At 41.7% G+C, this 15,927-nt stretch overlaps 1 protein-coding gene across 1 annotated transcript in view; it reads left to right on the top strand.

The window, feature by feature from the left end:
* The first annotated feature begins 1,666 nt into the window (after nt 1-1,666).
* LOC125452623 (uncharacterized) overlaps nt 1,667-15,927 on the top strand; it is an 82,150-nt gene continuing 67,889 nt past the window's right edge. The window contains exons 1-4 of the mRNA XM_059638498.1: nt 1,667-1,730; nt 2,169-2,313; nt 7,827-7,980; nt 9,878-10,150. Of these exons, the coding sequence (XP_059494481.1) occupies nt 1,667-1,730; nt 2,169-2,313; nt 7,827-7,980; nt 9,878-10,150 (636 nt within the window). The remainder of the gene's footprint in view (nt 1,731-2,168; nt 2,314-7,826; nt 7,981-9,877; nt 10,151-15,927) is intronic.

Genomic DNA, 15,927 nt, shown 5'->3' with positions numbered 1-15,927 from the left:
GGTATTGAGTACAAGAGTTGACAGGTCATGTTGCAGTTGTATAGGACTTTGGTTCGGCCACATTTGGAGTACTGTGTACAGTTCTGGTCACCACATTACCAAAAGGATGTGGATGCTTTGGAGAGGGTGCAGAGGAGGTTCACCAGGATGTGGCCTCATATGGAGGGTGCTAGCTATGAAGAGAGGTTGAGTTGATTAGGATTATTTTCATTGGAAAGACAGAGATTGAGGGGGGACCTGATTGAGGTCTACAAAATCATGAGGGGTATAGACAGGGTGGATAGCAAAAAGCTTTTTCCCAGAGTGGAGGACTCAATTACTAGGGTTCATGAGTTCAAAGTAAGAGGAGGAAAGTTTAAGGGAGATATGCATGGAAAGTTCTTTACACAGAGGGTGGTGGGTGCCTGGAGCGTGTTGCCAGCGGAGGTGGTAGACGCAGACTCGTTAGCGTCTTTTAAGATATATTTGGACAGGTACATGAATGGGCAGGGAGCAAATGGACACAGACCGTTAGAAAATAGATGACAGGTTCGACAGAGGATCTTGATTGGCGCAGGCTTGGAGGGCCGAAGGGCCTGTTTCTGTGCTGTAGGTTTTTGTTTCTTTGTAAAAAGAAAAGGCCATTAATATTATCCACTCCTTTAATGTACAGCACTTTAGTGACTATACATAGTGCAGCAAATGCCTACTTCCTAAATCTGCTAGGTTGCCTGATCAATTTCAGACTTGTAAATAGCTGAGGTTTGATAATGAAGTCGTTACCTTAGTTGACTAGAAATCCAAGTACCTGGGCCAATAATCCAAAGTTCATGAGGCTAATTATGACTTAAACAAGAATTTGAAAGAAATGATGCCAACTGTTCAACCTATTTTATACATTTGCTAATTTTTGTTTCCATGAAAGTTATTGGTGAAATGTGAAGACAAGATGTCAGTAGCAGACATTGTTAGAGACAGAAATTGTGCAATGCTGATATTACTTGTCACCTGCCAGTCAAACCTGAAAGCTTGCTGCATGTGATCATGGCTTGCTTCAGTATCAGAGGGATCATGAATGAAACTTAAAACTATGTAATCATTAATGAGCAGCTGTAATTTTGACATTATGGTGAAGGAAAAGTTAATAATGGAGCAGCAGAAGAAATTTAGGCCCAGGATGGTGTTTTAAGGAACTCCGCAGTGATATCTTATGTTTGAAATGATTGATCTCCAAAAATTACAATAATCTTTTCTTATTTGAGCTATGCCTGTTACCCGGGAGGATCTGTTACAGTTCCCATGAACTTAAATGTTAAGACTCTTTGAAACCACATTCAGTCAAATGTGGCATTGGTAGTCATTCTCAACTCACCTCTGGAAAGCAGGTCTTGCAGTCAAGACTAGAATGAGATCTGAAGTCAAAGGGACTTGTTGGAACCCAGACTGAACATTGGTAAGTATGTTATCCACGACTGAGTGTTGCTTGATAACACTATTGATCACACCTTTAGTGATGATTGAGAGCAGGCTGATGATATTTAATTGCAGTCACATTTTAAAGTGTCAGGTCTTGTACAAAAATGTCAATTGTTTGCACAGAAACTGTGACCACATCCTGGTGTCAAAATGATATTATGAAACTACTTTATGAAGCTAATGAAACTAATGCCTTTGATCGACTGGCAAAATGGACTGTTTAATTCAGATGCTGTTTCTTGGTTTCAAAATCATTTTTTTGGCGGGGCAAGAAGGTTAGTCTAATATCTGTATAATTAATTAACAAACTGTTAACCCAAAACAAGCTTCCCTGCTTTTCCTTTTTAGGTTCAAAGATGCTTTCAAAGTGTAAAATTTTGCCAAAATAGATATCCATGTATGTTACACAAACCAAAAAACTGTGGATGTTGAAGGTTGGAAACAAAAACAGAAATTGCTGGAGAAACTCAACATTGTCTGGCAAGTCCAGGAAGGCTTGAACTGACAATGAGCCACCTAACTTGAAATGTTGATTCTGGTTTCTCACCCAGATCCTGCCAGAGCTGCTGAGATTCTTCAGCAATTTCTGTGTCTGCTCCTTACACATTAACTACATTTACTGTTTCAGCTCTGATTTCAAACATGTACTGTTATTTACAGTTTTCATTTTTAGACATTCAACTCTCTTAACAAGTTGTTATTTTCTTCTGTAGGCATCTGTACAAAAATTATTGGGGGTCATGAGGTTGATCCTCATTCTCGACCATATATGGCTTCTATCCAAATGAACAAACAACATGTTTGTGGAGGAGTTTTGATTGCACGAAGTTGGGTGCTGACTGCAGCACACTGTGAAGAGTAAGTTAATATATTATTGCTGTACAACATAATTCAGAAGAAATGTTGTAGATTATAATTTAGTAATGTTACAAAATAATAAGTTAAATGTTTCTCAAAATCAATACTGTATTATGAATAGAGTAAAATACGTTAAAGTCATAATGATTTCAGATAGTATGCCTTGTGTTCATTTGAGAAAATTTCTGAGATTTACTTAAAATGGGCAGATGCTTATCTTTAAAATCAGTAACTATTAGATTTTGCATTCACATCAGTTTCAGAGTGAATAGCTATAACAGAAAAATATTTACTTTGTTACAATTCCTTTAAGACCAGTAAAGTTTTAAAAGGTTTCATAATTTCCACGAATACACGTTGCTGAACAAGATTTCAAGTTTTAATTTTTAACTGTAACAGGTGACTAACTATGGGCTAAAGAATATTTTGCTGGCAACTTTTAACTACAGAGATCAACACCACTTTTTTTTTATTCATCAAACTTCACAGTCTCCAATCCAAATCCAGTCTTATAACAAACATTCTACAGTCGGGAGCAAAAACAGAAGTTGCTGGAAAAGCTCAGCAGGCCTGGCAGCATCTGTGAAGGAAACTCAGGGTTAACTTTTTGGGCCCAGTGACCCACTTCTGAGGAAAGGAACCTGAAACGTTCGCTCTGAATTTTTTTCATAGGTGACCTTTCCTCAGAACTGGCTCACTGGACCTGAAAGGGTTATCTCTGATTTTTCTTCACAGATGCTGCCAAACCTGCTGAGCTTTTCTGGAAGCTTCTGTTTTTGCTCCTGATTTAAGGCATCCTCAGTTCCTTTGTTTTTTACTTACCCTACTATCACCTCTGGCTTCCGGCTAATGAATGCTTTCCTATTTCACTTCAAGTGACTGCCTCCCGGTGTTTGCCTCAGTAATGGAGAGTTTCCCAAATCCACCACCAGCAGTGATTCTCATTCCAATGATTATTCCCTTTCCCTGGGCTTTGTGAGGATGAACTTCCTGGATTCCTTAGGTGACTATGTGGTGCATCTCTGTAACTAAATGCAGCCTCCTGCATCTGGCTTCCACTGTTCAAAAATAACCTGCAGCATCTTCTCTCTACTGACCACACCACTTGCTGTTCTTTTTTTACCTTCTTCCCAAAAACACTAGAGCTAACGTCAATTTACTGATAGCCTGACTGCCCTTGCCATTTTGGAGGGTTGAGAACTACGTCTGTTGCTCAGCCAATCCCCTGACTTAGCCAGGCTTGTTGTCAGGCTGAAACCAAACAGTAACATGAGTCCCTTCATTTTAACTTAACTCTAAAGACACAATCCAAAACTTCATAGTTTTATACGTCTCATAATTTTAGCAACTGTACAAATAGTTTCTAAATTTGATGAATTGTACTCTGTCAAAGTGATCAGTATGGAATTTTATTTCTATTGGACCAAAACAGTATCAAAATAAATTAGATACATTTTGTGAACAACAGGAATACCATTTAACCACTACCTTATTTGCACAATAGCTTATTTGTCGAGGACATTTTGCCGCTCAATGCAAAATTTTTTTGAATTTGTCTTGTTTCAAATTAACATTAAAAAATAATATTTCATTTTTAAGAAAATGTGGCAAAGTAGAACATGGTCACAGAGAAGGAAGAAGTGAAATAGCTACTGACACAAAGATGTTTGTGAAGTAGAACAGGCAATGAAAGAAGAATATCAAAGGCTTCCTAAACTAAAAACTGGAAGAACTGCAAATACTGTAAATCAGAATCAGAAACAGAAATGGCTGGAAAAGCTCAGCAGGTTTGACAGCATCAGCAAAGAGAAAGGAAAGTTAACGTTTCGGATCCAGTGACCCTTCCTCAGAACTCAGTTCGCTGGGCTCTGGCGTCGGTTTGAAACACTGAGTACAATGCCAGATTTTACTGCAATGGAGTTTATATTTCTTTCTTCTTGTTGTTGCCCTATACTAACTCCTCCATTTGCTGCTTGACATTGACCGGGATCTCTGTAATCGACTCCTGGTTCTCAGTTACAGGTCCACCTCCACTGTCACTGCCACTCATACAACTGCTATGTCCGAGCTAGAGCTGGGGGCCTAGTATCATTCCTCCTGCTCCCCCTCAGACGCTCCTTCAGATGCTGCCACCAGTCATCGGTTGCCAGGTTTCTGACTCCAGTCTCCTCCTCCACCAACAGCCTTTGTCCTCAGTGCCAGAGCTGGAGCCGCCCATGGATCTAGGCCTAACAGACTCTCCTGTGGAGGAAACACCACAGGATGACAACGAAGCCGTCGCAGCACTAAACGATGAAGATTTGTGAGATGGTGTGGATGCGGCTGGCTCAAGGATCTGCAGTCGAATGTTATTGGCCCCACTGCTGCCATCTTGGATCAATAAATCCAGTTTGGGATATAAAGGACATTTGATTAAGGAAAAGTTAGTCAGAAAAATTAACCAGGTTGGGATCAGAAATTTATTTTGTGCTGTCAATGAGAGACAGTAGTCAGCAAGGTACAATCACCTGGTCCAAATAAGACAGGATCAAAAGGACCACCAAAAATGTGTTACCAATCATTGGTATTGTTTGGAAGGATGGCTAGATCAAAGGTCCAGTGTTGTGATATTCAAAATATGTTTTGAGTGCCAAAAGCATTTCACAATTATAGATGACTTACTGGTGTACGAGGGTGGACCTTTTATTATCGCTTCATTTCAGATAAAATGTTGTGGAAAGGATACATACTTAGGGATCAGGTGCAGAGCCAAAGTTCCATCAGGATCCAGAAAATCTCATTCTCAAACATGTAACTATAATGGATTGGCATGAATGTTTTCCGGTGTATCAATGCTGAGGAGAGTTCAGATTGCAAAAATCAATTTTTTTTATCCATTGTTTGGGCTAGCAGTTATTGCTTTTCCCTTGTTATCCTTCAGAGAGTTGTTGTAAGCTGCCTTCTCAAGCTGCAGTCCATCTGGTTTACACACGATTAGATAATATCTTTATATGTCCCTGGCAGACCCCTTAAACAGTTGCCAGGGACATGCCTTAAGTAATTCAATTACAGAGCTAACAAAGTGTGGAGCTGTATGAACACATCAGGCCAAACAGCATCTCAGGAGCATAAAAACTGACACTTCAGGCCTAGGCCCTTCATCACCTTCTCTGATGAAGGGTCTAGGCCCGAAACGTCAGCTTTTGTGCTCCTGAGATGCTGTTTGGCCTGCTGTGTTCATCCAGCTCCACACTTTGTTATCCTGGATTCTCCAGCATCTGCAGTTCCCGTTATCACTCAGTTACAGAGCTAACAATGGTTGAGAAATACATTTTTCAAAATTAGTTCCTGATACAGCTCAGTGGCTTAGTGGGTAACACTGCTACCCCACAGCTCCAGGAATCAGGTTCAATTCCTGCCTTGGGTGATTGTCTCTGTCTCTGTGGAGTTTATATATTCTCCCTGTGTCAGTGTGGATTTCCTCTGGGTGCCATGGTTTCCTCCCACAGCCCAAAGACATGCAGGTTAGGTGGATCGGTCATGCGAAATTTGGATTATAGGAATAGTTTGTGGGGTCTGGGTGGAATGTTCTTCAGAGGGTTGATGTAGATTCGACAGGCCAAATAGCTTCGTTCCTCATTGTAATGATTCTGTGATTCTGCTTTTGCTATCAAATATTTGATATCAGTGAAAATGGTAAATCTGGAAAGGATTTTTAAATAAAACAACTTCCTGTGGATCTAGAAGGAACCAGAACGTTTTTCCAACTCGAGGAGAAAGTCTTCACTTTCACCTCATTCAATCCCCCATCTCCTTGCCCCCAATTATTCCAATGAACTTTCAGGGCCAATTTATATCATTGCCTCAGTTCAAGTAGTAGCTGCCTCTGTCAGAAATTGGCTCAGATTGATCTCTAATAAGTGCATATACTGTATGCTGCAAGGAGACGATAAAATAAAACTTTACAATAGCATGGGGATTGCATGGACCATCAATTATCCAGTGTATGATTGTGAGCATTTGGGAAAGAAGCTCCTATTTGTCTATGGCTGCATAAATTAGACCTTTATTACAGTTGTGCTGGTTTTGACATATGCTTAACCTTGTGATATGATTGTTAGAAGACTGTCAGGAGCAGAAGAGGTGAATCAGCCCATCATGTCTCCTCTGCCTTTCAATGAGATCATGTCTGATCTGCAAATCCCTGTGTTGCTGTTCTCCCCTGTTGTGTGCTATAGGTTAGAAGAAGCATTGGATGTGGGCTTGTTGATTTCGGCCACAGAATTTCATCTAGTAATATATTTTCACTCCCATTGTGACATCCATAAAATAACTTGTAAATCCCTGATATTTGCAACTCAATAGCTTGCTAGGTGACATTTGAATGTTTCTTGAGGGCTGCATGGTGATACTTGTCATAAGCCTCTAGTAATGCTCTCAGTAAGAATAACAATAACTCTTTTAGTCTATTTGTTTATGGGATGTGGGTGTTGCTGGCTGGCCAGCATTTCTCACCCATCCCTAGTTGCCCTTGAGAAGATTGTGGTGAGCTGCCTTCTTGAGCCGCTGCAGTCTTCTTGCTGTGTGTTGAACCACAATGCCATTAGGAAGAGAATTCTAGAATTTTAACTCAGCAACCGTGAAGGAACAGTGATATATTTCCAAGTCAGGATTGTGAGTGGCTTGGAGCGGAACTTGGAGGTGGTGGTATTCCCATATGTCTGATGCATTTGCCCTTCTAGATGGGAGTGGCCGTGGGTTTGGAAGGTGCTGTCTGAGGATCTTTGATGAATTTCCTATCGTAATAAAGCTGTAATTGTATAATTCTTTAAATGACTCTGCTTTGGCCAGGACATTGAAGTGATGGAGACTGTGGGTAGGGTTTTCCTAGTTACTTACGAGGAGTTAAAACCTCTGAAATAGATGACATGTTGGGATCCCAATCACCCTGCACTCTTTCTGTTTACTCTACAATGGGTTCTGAGTCTCCTTTTCTTTGATTCCAGCAGGGAAGCAATTAGGCTAACTAAGAAGACATTGAACAACATTTTTGCCCTGTAAGGAAGAGTCTAGGGAAAGCCTGTCCTTTAGGAAATTCAATTCTCACTCAGAAAATGGCTCACCCTATCTGGTAGGGCCAAAATTCATAGGATTCCACCCAGCATCACTTCCTCATGGGTATAGCAACATGCTTCCTGCCTTCTGGCTGGCCCATTCATCTGGAATGATACCTCTAAATTGCAGAGTTGCTTCAACTTTCTACTTGAAGATCCTACTGTTAAACTAGCTCTTCTTTAAAGTCAGCAGTCTATGACTAAAGAATTTCGACATTTGTATTTGTTTAGAGGCATGTTAAATGTGCTAGACATGTTGGAGATTGTTGTTTGATTCATTATTAAATGCACCCTGGCACTAACAACATCACATTCTTGTAATTTCTTTCACCATCAATTTTTCATTGAAAACACACCTCAAAGCTCATTGTATTTCAGATCCTTTCTGCAACTGAATTATTTCTCTTACAATCATTCCAGAAATTGGAAATATCAGGACATTCAAGTGATATTGGGGGCTCATTCACTTTCTAAGAGGCAAGAAGAGAAACAACAAGTATTGAAAGTGAAGAAATACTTCCCTTATCCAGAATTTAATTGGAATAGAAAAGAAAATGACATCATGCTGATTCAGGTACGTTTGACTTGGTTAGATGGTATAGGTTTACTGGCTACACCAGAGCACCAAATCCCACTTCGTATCACTGTCATCTTAAGTTAATTCAGAAATCTCAATGCCCCCAACCTGACAGAAATTGCGTGGGATGACAGTTAAACTGAAAAACAACTCCTGCACACTGCTTCCCCACCCTGATCTGACCAATAGCAGCATCTAAATGATAAGGATAGCACCCCAAGTTGGTAGCGATCATTTTAAGTATTTTTAAAAATTCATTCACGGGGTGAGGGCATCATTAGCCTTGCCAGAATTTATTGCCCATCCCTAATTTCCCAGAGGCCAGTTAAGAGTAAACTATGTTGCTGTGGGTCTGGAGTCACATGTAGGTCAGACCAGGTAAGGATGGCAGATTCTTTCCCTAAAGGACATTAGTGAACCAATTGGGTTTTCCCTGATCATCAACAACAGATTCGTGGGCATCATTTAACTCTTAATTCCAGATTTTTATTGAATTTTAATTCAACCATCTACCATGGCAAAATTCAAAGCCAGGTCCCCAGAATATTACCAGGGTCTCTGGATTAACAGTCGAGCAATAATACCACTAGGCTATCACCTCCCACTAAGTATGCAAATTATGTATCATTTTAACTTCAGAACAAAGCATGTGGGATTTTGGTGGCCTCACCATGAGGTCAGTTCTGCTAAGAACATGCTCCAGGGACAGAAAAGGGCTAGCAATTTAAATGGTCAAACATTTTGCAGGTTTCCTTGTGGACCAAAAGAATTAGCAGAAGCCGTCTCTGTTGTTTATAAATAAACATCAGGCCCTCCCTAGACCAGGATACCTAGCTGTGAATTTCCCCCACTGTATTTGCCTTGGGATGTGGCCGAACCCTCTGTATCCTTGGTGATGGTCCTCCTAACAGTTTTCCACCTAAGTTCCCACCAACTTTGATTTCAGAAGTTGGCATACCTAATCAGGCCATGCTGTTAAAATGTGGTGAGCCTGTCCATTGCTATGTCTCAATAGATAAGATATATTGGCTTGCTTTGCTACATTTCTGTCGAAGGCTCAAAATCACCTTCCTAGCCTCAATATATCGGTGGATTCTTAGATTCTGAGGGAATCAAGAAGATGGAAATTGGACAAGGAATTGGAATTGATTGGTAGAGTAGCTGGTTCTTGCTCCTAATTCTTACATTCTTGTGCCTCAGGTGATACTTTTTCTCTTTAGCTTCTAGAAAAATAGAAGATTTTTTCTTGTACTGATTAGTTCATATGCTTAAGGGAAGCAAAGCACCCCTGAGTACTGTGAGACAGATAACAAATAATCAGAGGAGATAAAGAGCAAGTACAATAGCTGGAGGAAGAAAAAGGGACCTGGGTATTATCACATTCACAAACTACAGCTGGAATTATCTTACCAAAATCCTTGTTGTTTTAAAAATCTTACATTGTTTAGGAAAATATTCTGCAATTCATCAAAGAAAATATTTATTCTGCTCTCAGCTGCTGATATTTTGAGTAGTAATTGGTACACAAATAATGCCTAATTTCAAAAGCTTCCCAGCCAATCACTGTTTGATAATATAAATAAGTACTGAACTGAATTAAACACAGTATAAAACATTAGGATAAAAGCATAATCAATAGGAGGAATCAACATTTGCTATCACCTTTTGGTTAAGTGTAACAAATCTATTTAATAAATCATTGGCATCTAAATTACCAGAACAAATTTACTTCCAACCGATGCTGCCGAGTGCATAATGCCAAATCTAGAACAATGCAAATCATTCAATGTTATCGCAATGATAAGTGACATTAATGCTCACGATATTTAGTTCTTACTTCTAATAATTTAGCAGTTTGAATAATCCATCTTTTTTCTCTATTAATTTGGGACAGTTGGCCAATGAAGCTATTATGAGCGAGCATGTGTCAATCCTGAAGCTGCCTAAATCACCAGGAGATGTTAAAGCTGGAACCAAGTGTAGCGTTGCAGGATGGGGCACAACTAATCCTGAAATCCGTAAACCATCTGATACTCTGAGGGAAGTAACGTTGACTGTCATTGCCAGGAAGAGATGCAATAGTGAAAAATACTATAACTATAATCCCTTTATAACAAAGACCATGTTATGTGCTGGTGATGCAAAAGGTAGAAAAGATTCGTGCCAGGTGAGTTAGCAGAATTGTTTTGCCTCGTGCTTTCTTAACTTAAAGGTTCAATTATTGTAATCATTTTCTTGACCGCTGTGTCTGTAAATGTTAGTGATGCAAAGGTACTAATGTGACAAAGAAAGAAGCCAAGTGTAGGTACTATTAATGTTTTATTCTGAAGATAGTCTCTGACTTATGCTGTTACATTACTGCTGCCAAACTGATTAATTCAACTAAGGTCAAATTTAGTTACCAAAATAAACCAATGCATGTGAATGTTGTAAAACGAAGGTTATAAAAAGAGACAGTGCTAAAATGCACTACATCTGATAATTACAATTAAGTTGTGGTAAGGATGGAATCTATTATCAGATGTGTTTGTTTGAAAAGAGATGTGACAAAAAGGATCCTTACAAATAAACAAAAGCAGTTTGTTCTGGAGAAACTCCACTTGGTCACAGGGATGGAACAGCAGAATATTATTGAAAAGCCTAAAACTTCTGAATGTTGAATTTCAGACAAAGTTGGGTAGCTTTAGCAGGAATCCTTAGAATGCAGGTAACCACAAACAACTGGGAAGGCAAACTTGCCTTATCCTCATGAGAATTAGAGAACAAGAACATGAAAGGCTTGTTTTTCATAGAATCCCAATTGTGTGAAAACAGGCCCTTCGGCCCAACAAGTCTACACCACTCCTCAGAGCATCCCACTGAGACTTATCCCCCCACAACCCACCTAATCTACACACCCCTGGACACGATAGGCAGTTTGGCATGGCCAATCGACTTAGCTTGTACATTTTTGGGCTGTGGGACGATACCGAAGCACCCGGAGGAAACCCACGCAGACTCAGGCAGAATGTGCACACTCCATACAGACAGTCACCTGAGCGTAGGATCAAACCCAGATCCCAGGCGCTGAGAGGCAGCAGTGCTAACCACTGAGCCATCATGCTGCCCACAAATATTAACCTGAGTCTCTGGACTACTGGTCCAGTGACTATATCACTTATGCCAACTCCTCCCTCTATTGTTGTGCATGCAGTTGTGTAATACAGAGTAAGGGAAGATCTTTTAGGGGTTTAAGCGATGTGTGCAATGGCAACCTCAAGAGTGTGCTGCAAAGATGCTACCAACTTATCTCCTGTCCCACCAGAGGCACATAACCCTAGACCGTTGCTACACAACCATCAAAGATGCCTACTGCTTCATTTCCTTTTTCTGACTCACAAGCAGAAACTAAAGCGTGAGGATTCAATGCAGAAAGTTGTACGGTGCTGGTCTGAGATAAATGTACATGTCCTACATGACTGCTGGAGCCAGCGGACTGGGCCATATTCAAGGTCTCAGCCTTCACTGACTTCATCAGTAGGTGTGTTGTGGACCAACTGCCAAGGAAATTAATCTGAGTCTTCTCCATCCAGAAACCATGCATGAACCAGAAGGCTCTACTGATGTCCAGGTCTGAAGCATTCGATCCAGGTGACCTTGTCCTATGCAGGAAATCTAGGTACAATCTTCACAAAGCCATTAGAGTCTCCAGGAGACAATACCAGACTAAACTAGAATTCCAGACCAGCCACACAAACACACATCAATTGCCACAAAGCTTACATGATATAATGGGTTACAAAGCAAAATCAAGTAGAATCACTGACAATAATCCCGGACGAGCTCAACGTATTCTACGCTTGAACAGAATGCCAGTGAAATGATGTCACCTGCCCCAACAGCCTTGGGTACAATTGTACCCACAGTCACTGCCACAGATGTCAGATCAGCCTCCCTGAAAGTGAGCCCATGGAAAGCAGCTGGCCTGGATGGAGTCCTCAGCTGTACGCTCAGATCCTGCACAGACCAACAGGTGGCAGTATTCACAGATATCTTTAAACTCTCCTTGCTTTGATCCTGCTTTAAAAAGACCACTATCATCCCACTGCCAAAGAAAAATCAGGCAATATGCCTCAATGACTATCACTATTGGCACTGATATCCTTCATTAATAACTGCTTTGAGAGATTAGTAATGGCACACATCAACACCAATGTCCCAGATTGCCTTGATCTGTGATAACTCACCTATTCTCACAAAAAGTCCTTGGCAGACGTCATTCTCCAGCCCTTCGCTCATCTTTGCAACATCTGGATAACAAGGACACCTATGTCAGACTCCTATTTATTGACTTTAGCTCTGCCTTCAGAACCATAATTCCAACAAAACCCATCTCCAATCTCTGAGACGCAGGAATCTGCTTCCTCGCCCCTGTAACTGGATCTGTAACTGTAACTTCCTAACTACAGACCACAATCAGCATCTTGGTACATGTGACAATAATGAACCAAGTTGAATCAAATCAAATCAAATGTGTAGCAGGATCTGATGAGGGTCTGGCAAGGCCCAAATCAATACAGGAGCATTTCACTCCATCTTTTATGTTTTTCACAAACAGTGTGAGGATTTTCTTGTTAAGCAGTATCAAATTACGAATTAAGGGTGATTATTCCTTGTTAGATGCTTGGTCGATGGCCCAACTCATCTCAACAATATTCAGCTTCGTATTTTACCAGGCTCATTAAACAATCAAGACATTGAGGAAAATTGATATAGAAATCAGAGCAGGTGCCACGTGAGCTCAGCTCAACACTACCTCCAAGCGATCTCCATGTTATACACTGGACATCATCGTCTCAGGGCATGCTCCATGGGCACTGACCACATACATCCCATGCCTATGGACACTGGCATCCAATCTGTGCCAAATTCGAAGAACCCTCGTACCGAATCTCTAATCCACTTTCAGGGAAGTTCTTCACTTTAATGCTGCACCTTGGACTGAAGAGCACACTCCATCACACTGAACTGGGCTTTATCACGGGCTCTTTTCTCATTGTCAGAGCAATTATTCATTCTGTATATGTCTGATTTCCACAACAACCCTGCCCCTACCCAGACTTTTTTGTGCTTTACGCTCCCATCTAAATATGATATGTTGCTTCTCCCTTACCACATTGTCTAGCATAGACACAAAACCAGAATCTTGTCATTGGCCATCAGGAGGCCTTAGTCAAGTCAAGGAGTGGGAGGGGGGGGGGGGGGGGTGGGTAGCCTTCAGTCAGGGATTCCCAGCACAGCACAATAAGTTCAGAGCAGACTGCATTACCAATCCAGGGTACTGAGCACAGTCAACATGGGGCGGTCAGAATCATAATGTTTTCCTCACAAAGGAAGAGGAGCTGAATGTTAGCAGCTGTCTAAGGATCTTTAGTGAATTTCTGCAGCACATCTTATAGATAGTACATTCTGCTGCTACTGGACATCAGTGGTGCCAATCAATCCTCTTGAGTATTGTTAGAACTGCACCCATCCAGGGAAGAGTGCAATATTCCATCACACTGCTGCCTTGTGCCTTGCAAATGTTGAACAGCTTTGGTGAGTCAGTAAGAGAGGTACTCACTGCAGTATTCCTGACTTCCTCCTCCAGTGAATTGTTTAATTGATCACCACCATTCACAACTGGATGTGTCAGGACTGCAGAGCTTAGATGTGATCTGTTGGCTGTTGGATCACTAAGCTCCGTCTATCACTTGCAGCTTTGATTTGATTTGATTTATTGTCATAGTATGCGTCTAGGTACAGTGAAAAAGTACGGGCAGATCATAGCAAACAAGAACATAGAGATCAAAGGGTGCCTTAGACACAGCGAGGCATATAGGTTACGGCTGCACAGGATCAAAGCAAGATCAACTTTAGCAAAATCAGCATTATTTGAAGTTAGAGATGTCCTTTCATCATCTCATAGAAGCAGGGAAGAAGTCGTTTTTGAACCTGTTGGTGCAAATTTTCAAGCCTCTGTGTCTTCCTCCTGGAAGAGGTAATGCTGTTTAGCATGCAAGCTGTCCTGTTTGGTAGCTTTGACAGGTTGACACTTCATTTTTAGGTTTATTTGCTGCTGCCCTTAGCATTCCCTCTACTGAGCCAGGGTTGATCCCTCACCTGATGGGAATGGTTGAATGGGGGAGATGCCAATCATAAGGTTGCAGATGGTGCTGGAGTACAAGTCTGCTGCTGTTGATAGCCCACAGCCATTCAGGAATTGCAGTCCTGAATTATTAGAGCTGTTTGAAGTCTGTCCCATTTAGCACAGTGATAATGCCAGACAACGTGATGGAGGCATTTTCACTGTGAAAGTGGGACATCATCTACACAAGAATGTGTGGTGGTCACTCCTTCCAATGCTGTCATGAAATGAAGCAACTGCAGCCAGTAGGTTGTAAAGGGTGAAGTTGAATATCTTTTTTTCCTTTGTTGGTTCCCTCACCACCTGCTGCAAACGCAGACTAATAGCTGCGTCCTTTAGGAAGAAGGGCCTCGACCCAAAACGTCAAATTTCGTGCTCCTCTGTTGCTGCTTGGCCTGCTGTGTTCATCCAGTTTCACACTGTGTTATCCTTAGGACCCAGCCAGCTCGATCAGTCGTGCCACTGCATTGAAATCACCCACCCAGAGTACATTCTGTGCTCTTGCTATCCTCAGGGTTTCCTCCAAGTGTTGTTCAACGTGGAGAAGTACTGATTACTGAGGGAGGAAGGTATGTGATAATCAGCAGGACCTGTCCTTGCCCATATTCAACCTGAAGCCATAAGACTTCATGGAGTTCAGAGGCAATGTTGAGGACTCCCAGGTGAGACCTCGCCTGGAGTATTGTGTGCAGTTTTGGTCTCCAAATTTGAGGAAGGACATTCTTGCTATTGAGGGAGTGCAGCGTAGGTTCGCGAGGTCAATTCCCGGAATGGCGGGATTATCATATAGAACATAGAACATAGAACAGTACAGCACAGAACAGGCCCTTCAGCCCACAATGTTGTGCCGACCATTGATCCTCATGGATGCACCCTCAAATTTCTGTGACCATATGCATGTCCAGCAGTCTCTTAAATGACCCCAATGACCTTGCTTCCACAACTGCTGCTGGCAACGCATTCCATGCTCTCACAACTCTCTGCGTAAAGAACCTGCCTCTGACATCCCCTCTATACTTTCCACCAACCAGCTTAAAACTATGACCCCTCGTGCTAGCCATTTCTGCCCTGGGAAATAGTCTCTGGCTATCGACTCTATCTATGCCTCTCATTATCTTGTATACCTCAATTAGGTCCCCTCTCCTCCTCCTTTTCTCCAATGAAAAGAGACCGAGCTCAGTCAACCTCTCTTCATAAGATAAGCCCTCCAGTCCAGGCAGCATCCTGGTAAACCTCCTCTGAACCCTCTCCAAAGCATCCACATCTTTCCTATAATAGGGCGCCCAGAACTGGACGCAGTATTCCAAGTGCGGTCTAACCAAAGTTTTATAGAGCTGCAACAAGATCTCACGACTCTTAAACTCAATCCCCCTGTTAATGAAAGCCAAAACACCATATGCTTTCTTAACAACCCTGTCCACTTGGGTGGCCATTTTAAGGGATCTATGTATCTGCACACCAAGATCCCTCTGTTCCTCCACGCTGCCAAGAATCCTATCCTTAATCCTGTACTCAGCTTTCAAATTCGACCTTCCAAAATGCATCACCTCGCATTTATCCAGGTTGAACTCCATCTGCCACCTCTCAGCCCATCTCTGCATCCTGTCAATGTCCCGCTGCAGCCTACAACAGCCCTCTACACTGTCAACGACACCTCCGACCTTTGTGTCGTCTGCAAACTTGCTGACCCATCCTTCAATTCCCTCGTCCAAGTCATGTTGAAAGATTGGAAGGACTGGGCTTGTATACACGTGAGTTTAGAAGGATGAGAGGGGATC

Source organism: Stegostoma tigrinum, chromosome 1 (genome assembly GCF_030684315.1).
Source record: "Stegostoma tigrinum isolate sSteTig4 chromosome 1, sSteTig4.hap1, whole genome shotgun sequence".
NCBI lineage: Eukaryota > Metazoa > Chordata > Chondrichthyes > Orectolobiformes > Stegostomatidae > Stegostoma > Stegostoma tigrinum.
This window is presented reverse-complemented; position numbering and strand designations above follow the sequence as displayed.